At 47.5% G+C, this 22,430-nt stretch overlaps 2 protein-coding genes across 2 annotated transcripts in view; one reads left to right on the forward strand and one right to left on the reverse strand.

The window, feature by feature from the left end:
• Window positions 1-22,430, reverse strand: part of LOC146790122 (UPF0764 protein C16orf89 homolog) — a 575,747-nt gene that overhangs the window by 256,886 nt on the left and 296,431 nt on the right. The gene's annotated exons all lie outside the window — the stretch shown is intronic.
• The window catches only part of LOC146790124 (uncharacterized), an 81,996-nt gene continuing 81,529 nt past the window's right edge, over window positions 21,964-22,430 (forward strand). The window contains exon 1 of the mRNA XM_085630060.1: window positions 21,964-22,117. Within this exon, the coding sequence (XP_085486186.1) occupies window positions 21,964-22,117 (154 nt within the window). The remainder of the gene's footprint in view (window positions 22,118-22,430) is intronic.

The raw sequence follows: 22,430 nt of genomic DNA on the forward strand, positions 1-22,430 counted from the left end.
GCGGGTGAGTAGTAGAGAGTGAGTAGTAGAGAGAGAGTAGTTGAGAGCAGTAGAGAGGGAGTATTAGAGAGTGAATAGTAGAGAGCAGTAGAGAGTGAGTAGTAGAGAGAGAGTAGTAGAGAGTGAGTAGTAGAGAGTGAGTAGTAGAGAGTAGTAGAGAGTGAGTAGTAGAGAGTAGTAGAGTAATAGAGAGTGAGTACTAGAGAGAGAGTAGTAGAGAGAGAGTAGTAGAGAGTAGTAGAGAGTGAGTATTAGAGAGTGAATAGTAGAGAGCAGTAGAGTGTGAGTAGTAGAGAGTAGTAGAGAGTGAGTAGTAGAGAGTGAGTAGCAGAGAGTAGTAGAGAGTGAGTAGTAGAGATTGAGTAGTAGAGAGTAGTAGAGAGTGAGTAGTAGAGAGTAGTAGAGTAGTAGAGAGTGACTAGTAGGGAGAGTAGTAGAGAGTGAGTAGTAGGGTAGTAGAGAGTAGGTAGTCAGTGTCAGTCAGTGTCAGTCAGTCAGTCAGTGTCAGTCAGTCAGTCAGTGTCAATCAGTGTCAGTCAATCAGTGTCAGTCAGTGTCAGTCAGTCAGTGTCAGTTAATCAGTTTCAGTCAGTGTCAGTCAGTGTCAGTGTCAGTCAATCAGTGTCAGTCAGTGTCAATCAGTCAGTGTCAGTCAGTCAGTGTCAGTCAGTGTCAGCTAAAGCAGCTCTGCTGACCTGGTTCTCTGGCTCTAAAGCAGCTCTGCTGACCAGGTTTTCTCCCTCTAAAGCAGCTATGCTGACCTAGTTTCCCTGGCTCTACAGCAGGTCTGCTGACCTGGTTCTCTGGCTCTAGAGCAGCTCTGTTGACCTTGTTCTTAGGCTACAGAGCAGCTCTACTGATCTGGTTCTCTGGCTCTACAACAGCTCTGCTGACCTGGTTCTCTGGCTCTAAAGCAGCTCTGCTGACCCGGTTCTATGGCTCTAAAGCAGTTCTGCTGACATGGTTCTCTGGCTCTAGAGCAGCTCTGCTGACCCGGTTCTCTCCCTCTAGAGCAGCTCTGCTGACCTGGTCCTCTCCCTCTAAAGCAGCTCTACTGACCTGGTTTCTCTGGCTCTACAGCAGCTCTGCTGACCTGGTTCTCTGGCTCTAGAGCAGCTCTGCTGACCTGGTTCTCTGGCTCTAAAGCAGCTCTGCTAACCTGGTTCTATGGCTCTAAAGCAGCTCTGCTGCCCTGGTTCTCTGGCTCTAGAGCAGCTCTGCTGACCTGGTTCTCTGGCTCTAAAGCAGCTCTGCTGACCTGGGTCTCTGCCTCTAGAACAGCTCCGCTGACCTGGTTTTATAGCTATAAAGCAGCTCTGCTGACCTGGTTCTCTTGCTCTAGAGCAGCTCTGCTGACCTGGTTCTCTGGCTCTAAAGCAGCTCTGCTGACCTGGTTCTCTCCCTCTAAAGCAGCTCTGCTGACCTGGTTTCTGTGGCTCTAGAGCAGCTCTGCTGACCTGGTTCTCTGGCTCTAATGCAGCTCTGCTGACCTGGTTCTCTGGCTCTGGAGCAGCTCTGCTGACCTGGTTCTCGGGCTCTAAAGCAGCTCTGCTGACCTGGTTCTCTCCCTCTAAAGAGCTCTGCTGACCTTGTTCTCTGGCTCTAAAGCAGTTCTGCTGACCTGGTTCTCTGCCTCTAGAACAGCTCTACTGACCTGGTTCTTTGGCTCTAAAGCAGCTCTGCTGACCTGGTTCTCTGGCTCTAGAGCAGCTCTGCTGACCTGGTTCTCTGGCTGTAAAGCAGTTCTGCTGTCCTGGTTCTCTCCCTCTAAAGCAGCTCTGCTGACCTGGTTTCTCTGGCTCTACAGCAGCTCTGCTGACCTGGTTCTCGTCCTCTAGAGCAGCTCTACTCACCTGGGTCTCTAGCTCTAGAGCAGCTCTGCTGACCTGGGTCTCTGGTTCTAGAGCAGCTCTGCTGACCTGGTTCTGTGGCTCTACAACGGCTCTGCTGACCTGGTTTCTCTGGCTCTACAGCAGCTCTGCTGACCTGGTTCTCTGCACTCAAAATGCATGCACCCGACTTCGCGAAAATATATTTAAAAATAATATAAGTTTATTATAAGTACTGTTGGACCTGTCAGCCCTAGGGTGGTCTCCCCTTCTATTTTTGTATCGTGCCTCATTTTTTCCACCCTCATTTTTATGTTGGACTAGGTCTCCGGGCGCCTTTTCATTGCCAGGCAGTGTTAAGGTGCAGGTGCTCCCTTCTCCCAAGATGGCTGCCACAGACCCCTGCTACTGCAGGGTGGTCGTTTTTGATAGTAGCACCCTAGCTGCCAGGAGCTGGCTGGGACCCACAACAATGTTGCGATACCAGCCCGCCTTTTTGTCCCATAGTTAGTGTGGGGAAGCTCCTGGAAGAAGCTGGAACCTTCTAGAAGGGAGGTGGGGTTTTACTTTTGCCGCCTTGGCTAGAGGTCACCTGACCTAGGGCTACTTAAGAGTGGGAGGGAAACTTGTGTGGTGAGTTGGCCATTGGGGTGAAGCAGAGCTGGAAGAATCCACCAGGAGTGTAGGCGGTAGGGCCTAGCCAGGGACTTATGCCTCTGAGAGTGACAGGATTTAGGTACTGCCTCTTAAGTGAGTGAGGTGCCCTGTGAATCCCACTGATCTTGCCCAGTAGTAGGAGGACCCAGAGACTCTCTGCCAACCTGACTAGGAAGGATCTAGTCGCCCTCTCCATCCCTACCCCTGTAACAGAACCCCTTAAGGGCGCCAGATACATCTGCGCCAAAAGACTTCATCTGTCAACTGAGAACTGAAACCTAACTTTAAGAACTGAGACTGCATGACAAGAGCGAGCTGTAAGCCTTGAATGCCAGAGCTGAGACTGCGTGTCCAAGCTACCTTAGTGAACAAAATACTAAGCCGATTGCCAAGACACCGGGGATCGACCAGGTACTAGCGCTGTGACCCCCGCGCTCTCTACCCTGGTCTGGGACCCCCGGCAGCGTGCTCCGCTGAGCACTTTACCCCATCCTTAATTTGACCCCCCCCCTGCGACGACGAAGCCAGCGCGCTCACCGCTGCGGCCTGGAGGCCTGGAGGAGTGCCCTGCTGTGTCGCGAGGCCCAGGCGAAGTCCGGGGCCCCGTCGCTGCCGTCGCAGCCGTGTGAGGAGAAGCGCAAGGTCGGGGCCGAGTTCCCCCAACGTCGTGAGGACGGACGCCTGCTGACGCCGAGACGGAGGTAAGCCCGGAGGCCGAGATCCCCCCTGGTGCGCCCCCTGCTGGTCCGGAAACCGCACCGCACTTGGCCTGGGTCGTCCCCTCCGTGGGAATCCCCTCCCCTGCCTGCGCGACGGAGAGACCCCGCCGAGGGATCCTGTCCGTGTCCCCCCTTCTGTAAGACTGAGAGCGGTGCTTAGTGAACTGCACCGGAGCATAGGGACCCGCTCCGTAAGTCCTGTCATTCTCCCCGCTGGAAGCCGCCTAAAGAACTGACTAACATTACCCTCGTGTGGCGCTTCTCGCCACCGACCCTGCTTCCCCCGCCGGAGTGACAAGGGATGCGAGTAGCGCACTGTGTTACCTGTTCTGCTCGAAAGTATTCACATGCCAGTGATCGCGAGTAGCGCCTTGTGTTATATGCCCTACTCGACAGTAATTACATTACAAGGAAATGCGAGTAGCGCCTTGTGTTATATGCTCTACTCGACCGTAGTTACATGCTCTACTCGAAAGAAGTTGTTTGCCCAGAGATGTGAGTAGCGCACTGTGTTACATGCTCTACTCGATAGTAATTGTTTGCCAGGAAATGGGAGTAGCGCCTTGTGTTATATGCTCTACTTGACAGTAGTTACCTGCCAAGGGATGCGCGTAGCGCATGGTGTTATATGTTCTGCACGAAGGTAATGCCATACCAGGATCACGCGTAGCGCATTGTATTATATGCTCTGCTCGACTGTAATTACCTGCAAATGGTTGCGCGTAGCGCTTTGTTTCATATGCTTTACTTCACAGGATCAGGGGCCATCGATTACGAGGAGCGCTCAGTTCCCCAGGCGCCATGTTAGTGAGCCCAATGTGTCCCCGTTCCAGTATCATGCTTAGTTAGACGGCCCGTTCAGGGAAAGACTTTATGTAAGCGCTCACCGCGCTAGAACAAGGTTAGGCACTGCATAAATATCACCCAGAGTGTCGAATGTAATGTCATGATGGTATTATAATTCATGTATTACCTTGTTATTTCCTGAACTGCATCTGACCAGCTATACTTGGATAAACTTGAAGTATTTGCATAATTTAACGGTGTGGCGTCCCTTATTGTGTGTGTTCCTAGTCCATGAGAAGCGTGTGGTGTATGGTTGCTTAACACATCGCCCTCTGGTTGCCCGACCGGCTCGCGCCACGCTACCGCCTATAGGGCCTGGTGACCCCAGGTTCCTACATTGTTGGCCAGCGGTGGGATCCTTGGGACTTGTGACCATACAGCACCCTTTCGTGAGGCGAAGGGCGCCACAATTAAACGCCTATCCTACATTTTTTTTGTTCCACAGCTCAGAAACCATTGTTGCTGGATCATTGGTTCCACTGTCCAGGTAGAGAGTGCAAGAAGCCTGGTTAGCTATTGACTGTTGCCTACACCCTAGGAATTTTCTCCTTAGTGTCTAGGTCCCCACCTGCCAGAATGGAATCCCGGTTAGCTGACCTCGAGGGGTACACAGCGAAGCAACTGAGGGAGTTCGCGCAGGAGTTGGGGGTGCCTGGGATGCGGAGGGCCAAAGCGCCGGAACTCCGTACCGCCATTAGGGCATGGGTAGAAGCCCACCCAGAAGGGAGAGGGGATGAGGGACAGGAAGCGCCAGAGGCACCTCAGGAGGAGAGCGCCCAGGAAGTCCTAGACATCTTGAATGTAGACATGTCTGAGAATGTGCCCCCAGGAAGACGTTCTGGGGCCAGTAGTAGGACAGGGTCCAGGAGGAGCGCGTCTCCAGAAGAGTACGAGGACAGGAGGGAAGAGAGGCGACTAAAATGGGAGCTGGCCAAATTAGAACAGGAGAAAGAAAAGGAACTTGCCAAATTAGAGCAGGAGAAAGAAAGAGAAATGGCCAGATTGGAACAGGAAAAGGAATTAGCAAAATTGGAATGGGCAATGGAAGAGAAGAAGCTGGTGCACGAGCTTCAGTTAAAAGAGCTGGAGCTACGCGCCCTCCAATTGAATGCGTCTAACAAAGACAATGGTGGCAGCATACCCAGGGAACCTCAAGAACCAAAATTCTACCTACCCAAAGAAGTCATAGCCAATTATACACTAGGGGATGACATCATGAAGTGGTTGGAGGCATACGAGGTAGCCTTAACGGCCCATGGGGTACCCGAGAGTAACTGGGGAGGTGGTCTCTACCGGTATATACCTCCCACTGTTAGGGACACCCTGTTATATTTGGCCAAGGCGGATCAGGTTAAGTACGCCCCCATGAAAGAGGCCTTGTTAAAGAAGTTTGGCCTGAACCCCGAGAAGTATAGGCAGAAGTTTCGTGGCAGCCATAAGCTGTCCACCCAGACATGGGTAGATTTTTTTGATTACGCGAGGAAGGCACTAGATGGTTGGGTGCGTGGCAGCGAGGTACAGGATTACCAAGGGTTGTACGATCTTTTTTTAAGGGAGCACCTCTTGGATAAGAGCTTTCCGGAGCTGCGCCAACATCTGGTGGACCGCAAGCTGAAGGATCCTCGAGAGCTTGCGGAGGAGGCAGATATTTGGGTGAGCACCCGGGTGTCTCACAAGGGCCCCGGGGGAGATGGCTCGAAAGGTGGACAGGGTTTCCCCCAGAAGAAAGAGGGGGGAGATAAAAAGGTGGAGTTCTCGAAAGGTCCCCAAAATAAGTTTGGGAAGGGAGTAGGAACCCCACCCCCGTCCAATTCCACAAGACCCACTTACCCTGACAGGAGTCAGCAGCCAAGGATTGTGCGGTGCTACGAGTGTGGGGAGATTGGACACTACAGAGGAGATCCCAAGTGTCGCAAGCGACCACCAGCCCCATCGGGCGTGAAGAGTCCCGGGGTGAGTAGTATAGCGCTTGGGGTGGAGCTGCCCTTAGATAGGGAAGGGGAGTGGACAGGCCTGACACTGGTTTCACTCGGGGATAGAGAGGTGGTCCCCGTAGTGTCCCTGCCCCCGAACACTGCTAAATATCAGCAGAGGGTGAGAATTAATGGGGAGGAGGTGGAAGCTCTGAGAGACACAGGGGCCAGCATGACCACTGTCGTGCGGCGGCTGGTGTCCCCAGACCAAGTAGTCCCCGAGGAGTTCCATCCGGCCGTATTGGCTGACGGCAGTTTGAGTCACTATCCAGTGGCTCGTGTTCCATTCGAGTGGGGAGGAGTCAAAGGCCTACTGCGAGTTGCTGTGAGCCCTGCCTTGCCTGTGGGGTGTTTGCTAGGGAACGACCTGGAGCACACCAAATGGAAGGACGTCGAGTTTCACGCTCACACTGAGATGCTGGGATTACCAGGGTGGACTTGCGTGAGCACGCGGTCCATGGCTGCCCGGCATGGAACTCACCCGGAGTTGGAGCCTGGAATCATGGCCCAACCCAAACCCAAACGTGGGAAGAAGAAGGAGGTAGAGGACATGCCCCGTGAGTCGGATGGGGAGGCCGCAGAGGTGCCCCCGGAGTCCGCGGAGGTAGATGTCGGTCCTGTGGAGGACTTGCCGACCCTTGCTGACTGGCAAGTGGAAGGAGAGCCTACCCGGGAAGAATTTTGTCAAGCACAAAGGACGTGCCCCACTCTTGAGGGTATGCGGCGGCAGGCCGACGCTCAAGTGGCTAGTCAGGAACTGGGAGGTTATCATGTGTATTGGGAGGATGGTCTCCTATACAGTGAGCCCAGGGTGCCGGTACATGGATCTTCGAGGGCCATAGTGGTCCCCCAGTGTTACCGGGCCTTCCTGCTGGAGTTAGCGCACGAGATCCCTTTAGCTGGACACCTGGGCCAGGACAAAACCTTTGCACGGTTAGTCCCCCATTTTTATTGGCCCAGGATGAGGATTGCCTCAAACGCCTTTTGCAAGACCTGCAAGTCTTGTCAGGCTAGTGGCAAGACTGGGACGAAGTTGAAAGTCCCGTTGGAACCACTCCCCGTGGTCGGGACCCCTTTTGAGAGGGTCGGTATCGATATTGTTGGGCCATTGGACCCTCCGACCGCAGCGGGACACCGGTTTATCTTGGTTTTGGTGGACCACGCCACAAGGTACCCAGAGGCTATTCCTCTGAGGACCATCACTGCACCGGTGGTGGTGCGGGCACTGTTGGGAATTTTTACCCGAGTGGGATTCCCGAAGGTCGTGGTGTCGGACAGAGGCACCAATTTCATGTCGGCCTACATGCAGGCCATGTGGAAGGAGTGTGGAGTGACCTACCGGTTCTCCACCCCTTACCACCCCCAGACTAACGGACTTGTAGAGCGCTTCAATAAGACATTGAAGGGGATGATCCGAAGCCTTCCCGAAGGCTTGAGACGTAAATGGGACGTCCTCCTCCCCTGCTTGTTATTCTCCTATCGGGAGGTACCGCAGAAGGGAGTCGGGTTCAGCCCGTTTGAATTGCTCTATGGCCATCCCGTTAGGGGTCCCCTCAGTTTAGTGAAAGAGGGGTGGGAGAAGACTTCACAGAAGCTTCCCCGTGACATTGTCAGCTACATGCTGGCGTTCCGCAGCCAGATGGCCAAGCTGTGGAAGGCAGCCACAGAGAACCTGGAGGCTAGCCAGACCGTGATGAAGGAGTGGTATGACCGCAACGCTCGGACGGTCGAGTTGGACGTTGGACAAAAGGTGTGGGTTATGGAACCTGGAGAGCTTTGTGCCCTCCAGGACCGGTGGACCGGCCCGTTCGACATTGTGGAGCGGCGAGGCCAGACCACATACGTTGTGGATGTGAAAACCCCCCATCAACCCCTCAGGGTGCTCCACGTCAACCGCCTGAAGCCGCACCATGAGCGATCGGAGCTTGCTCTCCTTATGGTGACGGATGGGAGCGAGGAGGAAGAGAGTGAAGCTCTTCCTGACCTTCTTGCGGCACAAGAGAAGGATGGTTCGGTGGAAGGTGTAGTCCTCTCCCCATCCTTGACCCCAGAGCAGCAGAGGGACTGTCGCCATGTCCTGGGACAGTTCGCCTCGTTGTTCTCCCTCACGCCTGGAATCACTCATTGGTGTACCCATGATGTGGACACAGGGGACAGCCCCCCGGTAAAGAACAAGTCTTACCGGCTCTCTGACCGAGTGAAGGATAGCATCCAGCGTGAGGTGGCAAAGATGCTGGAGCTGGGGGTGATAGAACCTTCCAGCAGCCCGTGGGCTAGTCCAGTGGTGTTGGTGCCGAAAGCGGCCCCACCGGGTACGACGCCAGAACTTCGGTTCTGTGTGGACTACCGGGGGTTGAACTCTGTCACGAAGACAGATGCTCACCCCATCCCACGTGCAGATGAGCTGGTGGACCGGCTGGGAGCAGCCCGGTACCTCAGCACCATTGACCTGACATCCGGATATTGGCAGATTGCCATGGCCGACGGAGCACGGGAGAAGACAGCGTTCTCCACCCCAGAGGGCCACTACCAATTTCGAGTGATGCCCTTTGGGCTCAAAAATGCTCCGGCCACATTCCAGCGGTTAGTGAATCAGGTACTATCTGGCCTGGAGTCCTTCTCAGCAGCCTACTTGGATGACATAGCTGTCTTCAGTAGCAGCTGGGAGGACCATCTGCAACACCTCCAGGAGGTATTGCAGGCGCTGCAACGCGCTGGCTTAACCATTAAAGCCAGCAAGTGCCAGATTGGACAGGGATCTGTCGTGTACCTGGGAAACCTGGTGGGCGGAGGTAAGGTGCAACCCCTCCAAGCCAAAATTGAAACCATCTTGGCTTGGGAGCCCCCCAAGACCCAAACAGAGGTCCGAGCTTTCCTCGGCCTCACTGGGTATTACCGCCGGTTCGTCAAGGGATATGGTACCATCGTGACCCCCTTGACGGAGTTGACCTCAAAGAAACAACCTCGCAAGGTCATATGGACAGCTGCATGCCAGGAAGCCTTTGATACGCTGAAAAATGCGATGTGTACAGCTCCAGTACTAGCAACACCCGATTTCAGCAAGGAATTTATTGTACAGACCGACGCCTCAGAGCACGGCATAGGTGCAGTGCTCTCACAACTCAACACCGAGGGCCAAGACCAACCTGTGGCCTTCATATCTCGAAGACTCCTCCCTCGGGAACGGCGATGGAGCACCATTGAGAGAGAAGCCTTCGCGGTGGTATGGGCTCTGAAGAAGCTGAGGCCATACCTCTTTGGCACTCACTTCCTTATCCAGACCGACCACCGCCCCCTTCGCTGGCTCATGCAGATGAGAGGCGAAAACCCCAAGTTGTTGAGGTGGTCCATTTCCCTACAGGGGATGGACTTTCGGGTGGAACATCGGCCCGGAGTTGACCACGCCAATGCTGACGGTCTCTCCAGGTTTTTCCGCCTTAGTGAAGAGAACTCCCTAGAGGTTGGGTAGCTCTCCCCTCTTTCGGCTGGGGGGGACGCATGTTGGACCTGTCAGCCCTAGGGTGGTCTCCCCTTCTATTTTTGTATCGTGCCTCATTTTTTCCACCCTCATTTTTATGTTGGACTAGGTCTCCGGGCGCCTTTTCATTGCCAGGCAGTGTTACGGTGCAGGTGCTCCCTTCTCCCAAGATGGCTGCCACAGACCCCTGCTACTGCAGGGTGGTCGTTTTTGATAGTAGCACCCTAGCTGCCAGGAGCTGGCTGGGACCCACAACAATGTTGCGATACCAGCCCGCCTTTTTGTCCCATAGTTAGTGTGGGGAAGCTCCTGGAAGAAGCTGGAACCTTCTAGAAGGGAGGTGGGGTTTTACTTTTGCCGCCTTGGCTAGAGGTCACCTGACCTAGGGCTACTTAAGAGTTGGAGGGAAACTTGTGTGGTGAGTTGGCCATTGGGGTGAAGCAGAGCTGGAAGAATCCACCAGGAGTGTAGGCGGTAGGGCCTAGCCAGGGACTTATGCCTCTGAGAGTGACAGGATTTAGGTACTGCCTCTTAAGTGAGTGAGGTGCCCTGTGAATCCCACTGATCTTGCCCAGTAGTAGGAGGACCCAGAGACTCTCTGCCAACCTGACTAGGAAGGATCTAGTCGCCCTCTCCATCCCTACCCCTGTAACAGAACCCCTTAAGGGCGCCAGATACATCTGCGCCAAAAGACTTCATCTGTCAACTGAGAACTGAAACCTAACTTTAAGAACTGAGACTGCATGACAAGAGCGAGCTGTAAGCCTTGAATGCCAGAGCTGAGACTGCGTGTCCAAGCTACCTTAGTGAACAAAATACTAAGCCGATTGCCAAGACACCGGGGATCGACCAGGTACTAGCGCTGTGACCCCCGCGCTCTCTACCCTGGTCTGGGACCCCCGGCAGCGTGCTCCGCTGAGCACTTTACCCCATCCTTAATTTGACCCCCCCCCTGCGACGACGAAGCCAGCGCGCTCACCGCTGCGGCCTGGAGGCCTGGAGGAGTGCCCTGCTGTGTCGCGAGGCCCAGGCGAAGTCCGGGGCCCCGTCGCTGCCGTCGCAGCCGTGTGAGGAGAAGCGCAAGGTCGGGGCCGAGTTCCCCCAACGTCGTGAGGACGGACGCCTGCTGATGCCGAGACGGAGGTAAGCCCGGAGGCCCAGATCCCCCCTGGTGCGCCCCCTGCTGGTCCGGAAACTGCACCGCACTTGGCCCGGGTCGTCCCCTCCGTGGGAATCCCCTCCCCTGCCTGCGCGACGGAGAGACCCCGCCGAGGGATCCTGTCCGTGTCCCCCCTTCTGTAAGACTGAGAGCGGTGCTTTGTGAACTGCACCGGAGCATAGGGACCCGCTCCGTAAGTCCTGTCATTCTCCCCGCTGGAAGCCGCCTAAAGAACTGACTAACATTACCCTCGTGTGGCGCTTCTCGCCACCGACCCTGCTTCCCCCGCCGGAGTGACAAGGGATGCGAGTAGCGCACTGTGTTACCTGTTCTGCTCGAAAGTATTCACATGCCAGTGATCGCGAGTAGCGCCTTGTGTTATATGCCCTACTCGACAGTAATTACATTACAAGGAAATGCGAGTAGCGCCTTGTGTTATATGCTCTACTCGACCGTAGTTACATGCTCTACTCGAAAGAAGTTGTTTGCCCAGAGATGTGAGTAGCGCACTGTGTTACATGCTCTACTCGATAGTAATTGTTTGCCAGGAAATGGGAGTAGCGCCTTGTGTTATATGCTCTACTCGACAGTAGTTACCTGCCAAGGGATGCGCGTAGCGCATGGTGTTATATGTTCTGCACGAAGGTAATGCCATACCAGGATCACGCGTAGCGCATTGTATTATATGCTCTGCTCGACTGTAATTACCTGCAAATGGTTGCGCGTAGCGCTTTGTTTCATATGCTTTACTTCACAGGATCAGGGGCCATCGATTACGAGGAGCGCTCAGTTCCCCAGGCACCATGTTAGTGAGCCCAATGTGTCCCCGTTCCAGTATCATGCTTAGTTAGACGGCCCGTTCAGGGAAAGACTTTACGTAAGCGCTCACCGCGCTAGAACAAGGTTAGGCACTGCATAAATATCACCCAGAGTGTCGAATGTAATGTCATGATGGTATTATAATTCATGTATTACCTTGTTATTTCCTGAACTGCATCTGACCAGCTATACTTGGATAAACTGGAAGTATTTGCATAATTTAACGGTGTGGCGTCCCTTATTGTGTGTGTTCCTAGTCCATGAGAAGCGTGTGGTGTATGGTTGCTTAACACATCGCCCTCTGGTTGCCCGACCGGCTCGCGCCACGCTACCGCCTATAGGGCCTGGTGACCCCAGGTTCCTACAAGTACAAATATATTATTTTTATGAATATCTTAGATAATCTCTTGCCCTAATATGTATATTAAAGACACATGCATATCATTTTGGAACATACATTTTTTTTTGCGGGAGTCGCGCTCCCAGTGCGCCCCAGCACATATATGACGTCATGCGGGACAAACCACCACGCAAGCATCACCTACCGTAATGCGCATGTGTCGCAAATGCACGGGAGCAGGAGTCGCGGACTGCTCGCATACTCGCGCACATCACGTAATATTAAATGTATATGATGTAACTGAAAAACACGCAGCCTTCGCACACCGTACACGGATTCTTCACAACTTTTCTAAAATGGTGGCTAGAATCCGCGCACCCTCCGTGATGTGTACACTTTGAGTGCGTGACTCCGAAAAAAAGTTGGACATATTTTTAAAAAAAGAAAATAATATAAATATATTAAAATAAAAAATGAAAACAAAAAAAGTAATCAATATTTCAGTTTTCATTTTTGATTTGAAATTTTCAGAAAAATATATAATGTTATTTAATGAATAAAATATTTATAAATAAACAGTTAAACAACTGTAGAAAATCAGCACAAAAAAGGTATATCTACTATCACACTTAAAAATTAGCATTTAAAAAACCTTTCAAATTTACTGAAAAAAAACATAGGTTTCAGAGACGTTATAGTTAGAAATTAGCATTTAAAAAAGCTTTGAAATTCACTGAAGAAACCATAGGTTTCAGAGACGTTATAGTTAGAAATTAGCATTTAAAAAACCTTAGAAATTCACAGAAAAAAACCATAGGTTTAAGGGGTGTTATAGTTAGCTGGCCATTTCACTCGTACAAAACCATAGAAATTCCTCCGTTATAGTTAGTTCTGCTAACTATAACTCGCGCCCGCAATGCACTGCTGATGATGTCACATATTGCATCATTCATGACATGGTCAGTGACATCACTGATGACATCTCAAATGACATCACTGATGACATCATCCACGTGACAATCTGATACACCTCATCATACACTAGTATAACCTTTCATCACTCACTGTTAAATACAGAGTACCATATTTGAAACCATTGACACACCAATACCAGTTACTACATACCCACTCACTGATTCCTAAGTCTACAAACACAACTACCCATTCAAAAACAGAATCATTTATACATGCAGTCACTAATTAATAGAACACTATCAAAAGCACTTGTACACATATATAGACATTGACACATCAGCAGTCATCTTAGTCGGTTATGCAGTCATCCTACTCACTCATGAAAAAAAATAACCACACTTACATTTACTCACTTACACAATTATCCAACAACACCTCATTTATTCAAACACATAGTAACTCATAGTTAATATGTTAAAAAATCACCATTACAATTATACACTCATTCATATAGTTACTCACACAATCACTGACTCTTACACATTCTTATTTATATACACCAACTCTCACATACAATGTCTTTTATTTTTTTACTTTGTTGAAGATGTACAACTAAAACATATATTCGCTCACCAACACACAAATAAATACACTCAGTCACCCAAACAACTGTTTCCACATGCACTCTTAAACCTATACACCTAGTCAATCAACCATTCACACATCTATGCATAGAGTTACACACACCCCATCCAACCACATGCACAATCAGTGTCCCATACAAATACTCACCCAACTAATCAATAACTAATATACACACTCATGTAGTTAGTGACCAACTGATGCAGTATGTTATACAACAACAGAGACAGTGATGCACACATACACATAGTTTAGTTACTAATCCATGTATTAAGTGAGACACTTTTAATTACTCACTTAAACAGACAGTCAGACAGCTACTAAATCCTCCATCCAGACAGTTATATATCCACTCAATCTTCAATACAGATTGGTATATATATAATACATATTTAAATTTCAAACTAAACCACATTCACTGGATGATGTCATCAGTGATGTCATTTGAGATGTCATCAGTGATGTCATCAGTGATGTCACTGACCACGTCATGAATGATGCAATATGTGATATCATCAGCAGTGCATTGCGGGCGCGCGATTTATAGTTAGCAGAACTTACTTTAACGGAGGAATTTCTATGGTTTTGTACGAGTGAAATGGCCAGCTAACTATAACACCCCTGAAACATATGTTTTGTTTCTGTGAATATATATATATATTATCTACTGGCGGTCGCCAGTAGATAGTTATAGTTAGGACCGAGTTTCCATAGGAAATCTCAAAATTCTATTTTGAATAACTTGGGCGCCGATTGACGAATCCTCGTGAAATTTTCAAAACTAATGGGGCGCTCCGCTCCGCTTCTACCCTGAAAGTCTCGGGGTGTTTCGTCAAGCGGGAGCCGAGAAAAAGGGGGGGGTCCCAAAACGCGTTTTCCCCATGGATTTTTCCATAGGGATTTTAGTCGCAGCTACAGCCCGAACGGCTGAACAGAATTACGTGAATTTTGGCAGAGAGGTAGCCATAAGGTCCATGAAGTGCCTTTTGCAGGTTTGGTGTAAATCTGTTCAGTATTTCCAGAGAAAATAGCATTTAAATCAATATATATCTGTACGCGCGCACCATGCTCGCTGGGTGCGCGCACCTTGCCGTGCGCGAGCGCAATTCTAATTGGTTGTTAGATCTTAGTAAACATTCGAATCGGTCGAAACCAGGAAGTGTCGGCCACCATTTTGTCTCTCGCACTCTGAGGGGGTGAAAAACAAATGTGGAGAACGTGAAAAGGGGGCAGGGTGGACAGTTCCTGACCCCCTAGCCATGGTCAGGGGGTCCCAGAAGGACCACCAAGGGCCCAAATTTTTTATTTATTTTTTCGAAAAATTGCTGAGTGCGCGCACCCTGCGCGCACCTGCGAAACGGAAAAAATTCTGCGAAGTTCGTGCAGCGTGCGCGCACTCCGTGATTTATAGAAAAAAAAATGTATTTGGCCCTTGGGCGCGAAGCGCTCCCCGCGCGAGCACGGCACGGACTGCGTATAGTGGGCGTGCGGTGCGAGAAGCGCACCGCGAGCCCACTGTGCGCGCACGGTGCGCGAAGCGCACCGTGCGCGCGCCGTGAAAAAATGTTGTTTAAAAAAATATATTAATAAATACATAACTTAGCATTTAAAAAACCGTACAAATTCACTGAAAAAACCATAGGTTTCACACACGTTATAGTTAGGAATTAGCATTTAAAAAACCTTGCAAATTCACTGAAAAAACCATAGGTTTCACACATGTTATAGTTAGCTGGCCATTTCACTCGTACAAAACCATAGAAATTCCTCCGTTATAGTTAGTTCTGCTAACTATAACTCGCGCCCGCAATGCACTGCTGATGATGTCACATATTGCATCATTCATGACATGGTCAGTGACATCACTGATGACATCTCAAATGACATCACTGATGACATCATCCACGTGACAATCTGATACACCTCATCATACACTAGTATAACCTTTCATCACTCACTGTTAAATACAGAGTGCCATATTTGAAACCATTGACACACCAATACCAGTTACTACATACCCACTCACTGATTCCTAAGTCTACAAACACAACTACCCATTCAAAAACAGAATCATTTATACATGCAGTCACTAATTAATAGAACACTATCAAAAGCACTTATACACATATATAGACATTGACACATCAGCAGTCATCTTAGTCGGTTATGCAGTCATCCTACTCACTCATGAAAAAAAATAACCACACTTACATTTACTCACTTACACAATTATCCAACAACACCTCATTTATTCAAACACATAGTAACTCATAGTTAATATGTTAAAAAATCACCATTACAATTATACACTCATTCATATAGTTACTCACACAATCACTGACTCTTACACATTCTTATTTATATACACCAACTCTCACATACAATGTCTTTTATTTTTTTACTTTGTTGAAGATGTACAACTAAAACATATATTCGCTCACCAACACACAAATAAATACACTCAGTCACCCAAACAACTGTTTCCACATGCACTCTTAAACCTATACACCTAGTCAATCAACCATTCACACATCTATGCATAGAGTTACACACACCCCATCCAACCACATGCACAATCAGTGTCCCATACAAATACTCACACAAATAATCAATAACTAATATACACACTCATGTAGTTAGTGACCAACTGATGCAGTATGTTATACAACAACAGAGACAGTGATGCACACATACACATAGTTTAGTTACTAATCCATGTATTAAGTGAGACACTTTTAATTACTCACTTAAACAGACAGTCAGACAGCTACTAAATCCTCCATCCAGACAGTTATATATCCACTCAATCTTCAATACAGATTGGTATATATATAATACATATTTAAATTTCAAACTAAACCACATTCACTGGATGATGTCATCAGTGATGTCATTTGAGATGTCATCAGTGATGTCATCAGTGATGTCACTGACCACGTCATGAATGATGCAATATGTGATATCATCAGCAGTGCATTGCGGGCGCGCGATTTATAGTTAGCAGAACTAACTTTAACGGAGGAATTTCTATGGTTTTGTACGAGTGAAATGGCCAGCTAACTATAACACCCCTGAAACATATGTTTTGTTTCTGTGAATATATATATATATTATCTACTGGCGGTCGCCAGTAGATAGTTATAGTTAGGACCGAGTTTCCATAGGAAATCTCAAAATTCTATTTTGAATAACTTGGGCGCCGATTGACGAATCCTCGTGAAATTTTCAAAACTAATGGGGCGCTCCGCTCCGCTTCTACCCTGAAAGTCTCGGGGTGATTCGTCAAGCGGGAGCCGAGAAAAAGGGGGGGTCCCAAAACGCGTTTTCCCCATGGATTTTTCCATAGGGATTTTAGTCGCAGCTACAGCCCGAACGGCTGAACAGAATGACGTGAATTTTGGCAGAGAGGTAGCCATAAGGTCCATGAAGTGCCTTTTGCAGGTTTGGTGTAAATCTGTTCAGCATTTCCAGAGAAAATAGCATTTAAATCAATATATATCTGTACGCGCGCACCATGCTCGCTGGGTGCGCGCACCTTGCCGTGCGCGAGCGCAATTCTAATTGGTTGTTAGATCTTAGTAAACATTCGAATCGGTCGAAACCAGGAAGTGTCGGCCGCCATTTTGTCTCTCGCACTCTGAGGGGGTGAAAAACAAATGTGGAGAACGTGAAAAGGGGGCAGGGTGGACAGTTCCTGACCCCCTAGCCATGGTCAGGGGGTCCCAGAAGGACCACCAAGGGCCCAAATTTATTTATTTTTTTTCGAAAAATTGCTGAGTGCGCGCACCCTGCGCGCACCTGCGAAACGGAAAAAATTCTGCGAAGTTCGCGCAGCGTGCGCGCACTCCGTGATTTATAGAAAAAAAAAATTATTTGGCCCTTGGGCGCGAAGCGCTCCCCGCGCGAGCACGGCACGGACTGCGTATAGTGGGCGTGCGGTGCGAGAAGCGCACCGCGAGCCCACTGTGCGCGCACGGTGCGCGAAGCGCACCGTGCGCCCGCCGTGAAAAAATTTTGTTTAAAAAAATATATTAATAAATACATAACTTAGCATTTAAAAAACCGTACAAATTCACTGAAAAAACCATAGGTTTCACACACGTTATAGTTAGGAATTAGCATTTAAAAAACCTTGCAAATTCACTGAAAAAACCATAGGTTTCACACATGTTATAGTTAGCTGGGCATTTCCCTCGTAAAAAACCAATGAAATTCCCCCGTTATAGTTAGTGCAGGCAACTATAACTCACGCGACCGCAATCCTCTGCTGATGACGTCAGATATTACATCAATGATGACATATGTGTGTTTCTGAAAAAAAAAAAAATGTAATATATGTATAGCTAAAGATGAATGGAAGAAGACATGGGTAAATAAGTGTCTAAATACAGTGATGTAATATCTGACGTCATCAGCAGAGGATTGTGGTCGCGTGAGTTATAGTTGCCTGCACTTGCTGTAACGGGAGAATTTTATTGTTTTTTTACGAGGGAAATGCCCAGCTAACTATAACATGTGTGAAACCTATGGTTTTTTCAGTGAATATATATATATATATATATCAACAACTAACGAACGAAATAAGTAAAACTTAAATTTAACCTAAAACATGACTTGTACATAGACTTTAAAAATATAACATAAAAATTAATTAATAAAATACTACAAAACTTCTTTCTCTTTATATGGACTACCCACAAGATGAAAAATTGATAAACTGCCAGAAAAAAACACCACAAACCAACAGAACAAGAAAATAAAATTGTAAACTCACCCAAATAGCATGTAGAAATCAACCTAAAGACCTTGCCTCTACAAAGCACCAACAAATTAACATTCAAAATGAAACTAAAGGTTTTATTTTTCATCCAACAAAAGTGAAAACACCTGCTCCACATTAGAACACCCCTAACAGAAAAGCTGCAAACATGTGAAATGTATTAACAGAACATACATGTAAGTATGCTGCAAAATACAAGTAATATTTGCCTAATTTTACATATATTTAACAAATGTACAAACTTTAAATTAGTGAATGTATTTATACTATTACACTACTCTCAGATCCAATGTCAAAGTCAGAAAGTACGTCACCTCTCAGAAAGGAAAGCAGTTACAAAATCGCATGGGCTACACCTACAGCCAAGAAAGTGCATCAGCAGAAAATATAAATTGGAAATTTTCCCAAATATTATTCTAATATATGTTAATGGAGAGCAACTACAAAAGATGATGTTGTAATTCATGTAAGAGAGCACGACTATATCCCAAATATGACAAAAATAGAAGAATAGAAGTAAGGGAGATATTACATGACATAAGAGAAGCAAGCACTAGTTCCAAGGAACCCACAACCAAAATCCTTAAAGATATAGGGGCCGATTAGGATGGCGGGCGGACTTCAGTCCGCCCGCCACCCTAGCAGTGCTGGGACCAGCTGCCAGTGGTGCGGCGGTCCCGCACCTGTAATTAGGATGCCACCGCGGTGGGGGCATCCTCCATTCCCAGCATTGTGGCGGGCGGTGCTCACAGCACCGCCCACCACAATGCTGGGAATGCACTGTGGGCATTGTCATGCACAAGGTGACAGGTACAGCGGGGTGCCTGCCACCATGTCCATGACAAAGAAGGGGGGTACCATAGGTACACCCCATGTGCACCCCCCAACACCCTGGGGGCCCGCAGTGGGCCCCAAAGAAAAAAATGCATGCCTTTCCATGGCGAAGTTTCCGCCATGGAAAGGCACTTCTCCGCCATCATACTAATATGGATGGCGGTGCCAGGCACCACCACCATATTGCTGTGCTTTTCCGCCCGGTAGGCAATCGGGCGGATTGCCTACCGGCGGAAAACCAGCAGGCGGTCTTCCTGTCCGCCGGGGACCCCCCGCCATCATAATATGGCGGGGAGGAAAGTCATGCGGGCGGTGACGTTTGGCGGGTGGATCGCCCGCTATACTAATCACCCCCATACTGTCTAAATTCTCTGAATACATCATAGGCCAACTACCACCTAGTCCCAGTTTTAAATGTTTAATTCCTTGAACTAAAAAAGCCACCAGCGATATTTCTCCTGCCCCCAGAAGATATCAAGGCATAGAAATACCTGAACATTTAACAATGACGCATAATGAAGAACCTCTCCTTTCACATGACAACTTAAATAATGAGAAACAAATCCTAATATTCTCCACCAAAAACAACGTACTAAAACTTAGCCAGTGTCAAACATGGATGATGGATGGGACCTTCAATATATATCCCAAACTTTTATATATGCCCTACTACCGAATAAACAAAGCAGCACTACTATGACCTCTTAAACTACATTCAACAATGCACAAATAACAGCAAATTAAAAAAAAATAATCATAGACTTTGAACAAGCCATGATTCAAACCACTTACCCCCACACAGCCATACAAAACTGTTACTATCATCTCAATCAAAGCATTTGGTGACTCCCCGGGTACGATATAAGGACCTTTCTCCTGCTTGCAATGCAAATGGACTGGGGGGTCATTAAAGAAGCCATTCGATTGTGCATCAAAATTAGACATGGATACCCCTCTTAATTGCCTATATTTGAACACCAGGTCAGTGCTTAAACACTGCATGGAGATCTAAGATTTGACCACGGACTCAAAATAAGATTTGGCATTTATTACCAAAACCTGGCTGAAAACATCCACTTTAACCAACATTTCAACTGCCATACCTACTGGTTACAAGATACGGAACTGTTATAGGAATGACTATCCAGGAGGGGGCATTGCTATTATGTTTAAAGAATCCCTCTTGTGTACGGTGGAACCTAAGTTCATATTGAGTTTTATATAGCACGAACTTGACCCGAAGGTATCGTGTATCAGAGCACTTTACATAGCACCAGTTACTTAACATGAGGACACATTCATTTTTGTTAGGCACAGGGAGATTACTTGATTTGCCCAGAATCACAGGATGTTCAGCGTCATTGCCGGGACTCGAACCCGGTTCCCCAGATTTGAGGTCGACCACCCTAGCCGTTAGGCCAACTTGGTGGTTTGGTCCTTTATAGACCTGCAGGTTATGACCCATATTTCACTAATATTCTTCTCTCTAAAGTAGCTTCACTAAGTGTTAAGCACAAACATTATATAGTTATCAGAGATTTTAATACACACTTTGATAAGAAAAAGATGAGGATGAGCTATATGATGAGCTATGCAAGCAATCAGAGAATTATATGAATTTACTTCAACTGAAATAACAGATACTGGTCCACCTCATAGAGCAAACTACACATTGGATCTCATATTCTCCAATATTAAAACCTCTACAATTTTGAATATTACTCCATTAACTTGGACTGACCATTTCCTAATTACGTTTTCAGTTACTCTCCCCAGTGAAACATCTGTCCATCAAACCTCACAGCAAATCCCAAGAGACCTTGGAGTCACATAACTGAGAATGTCTCTCCAATTACTTCACTCTCCCCCAGAAGGAGACAGAGAAACCTCCTACTAAGCAAATTGAATCGCTAAATGAGGTGATTTTAAGCTCCTTAGCTAAATGTGCCCCCCTGAAGGTCTGTAAATCTTCAAGAAGACGCCCTTCTGAAGTATGGCATTCTGTAGAATTAAAAATAACCAGAAGAAAATGTAAACGTCTCGAACGGAATTCAAGATTTTCTAAGAGATGAAGCAGATCATGTGAAAAATAAAGAAGAACTAAAACAATATCACAAAGCTCTGAGGAGAGCCAAGAAGGACTACTCAATTTGATGAATCAAATAAAATAGTAGTTCCTCTAAAGAATTATTTAAAATTGTTAATGAGCTTCGTCAGCTGACCTTCCTATCTTTATCAAAGTCAAAGAAAGCTTTATTCAACAATATATGTCATAAAAGCATTGAGCATAAAATACTATTAAAACAATAAAAGAATAATTAATATATGTATAAACTGTTGTGAAATAGGCATGAAGGGAATAAAGTCCACCAATACATTATAATACAACAAAGTCATGTAATAAAGAGCATGAACAATTATTTTATCATTTGATGACTAAAACATTAAAATCCATAATAAGTACCACACGTCAATATGAAAAACTGATTACACATTCCCAGGAAACAAGATTTCAAGTTCATTTTTCTGCAGTCGAGATCTTATAGACCACATCCATCTTAAAAAACTTTGCCATTGGGATTGTATAACAGAGTGATGAAATGGTGCACAGAATTCTCAGGGCAACACTACATGATCTCGCACCCATGTTCCTGCATGTCTGCACCAACCATACTTATCGGGGGCCAGAAGAGGCAGGGCAGGCAAACAATACATGGGAATAGGTATCTTCTAGATCAATGCAATTAGTGCATTTATTGTCACCTGATGTAGTCCTTTTGACGGTAAGGGACTTTAGTGGTAAACAGCCCACTCTAAATTGAAAATACAATTTACGATCCAGGGGCTTTGAGATTGCCTCCCAGTATTGTTCAAAGCTCGACCAAGATTTTATTTGTAAAAAGCTTCCCATTAACGATGTGTATTCACTTCTTCTGATCGCATTGGGTTCAATCAAGTTCCAATAACTTTCCATGATTGAGTCTCTTGGTGGAAGCTGGGAGCTAGACGGGGTTTACCCACAGATACGACAGGCACATTCTGGTCAAGAGACTTTTGATATCACGCAACCAGCTAATTTTATGAAACTGGTCAGCGTTGATAATATACCGAAGACCCTCTTCAAAGGTAACCAATTTCAGTGTGCACCAGATTCTGCGCCAATATAAATTGGGCGTAACCCGGCTAAATCTACCAGAGCTTTTCTGCCTAGGTCATTCCGCAAAGGAAGCATGGGTGTACTCTGTGGTAAGCTTGTTTTTGATCGGAGAAACCTATTCTCTGAGATAGCTAGCTGTGTATGTTTCTGAAGGCACCATGGTTCAGCCCTGTATAAAACTGAGCTCACCACCTTGGCATTATAGATTTGTGACATCGGACTAAGAGGTTTGGTCAAAGATGTTTTAAATTCATTTCTCAGGACACCCACTAATTGCCAGTG

The sequence above is a fragment of the Triturus cristatus genome, chromosome 10 (assembly GCF_964204655.1).
Source record: "Triturus cristatus chromosome 10, aTriCri1.1, whole genome shotgun sequence".
In the NCBI taxonomy this organism is placed as follows: Eukaryota; Metazoa; Chordata; class Amphibia; order Caudata; family Salamandridae; genus Triturus; species Triturus cristatus.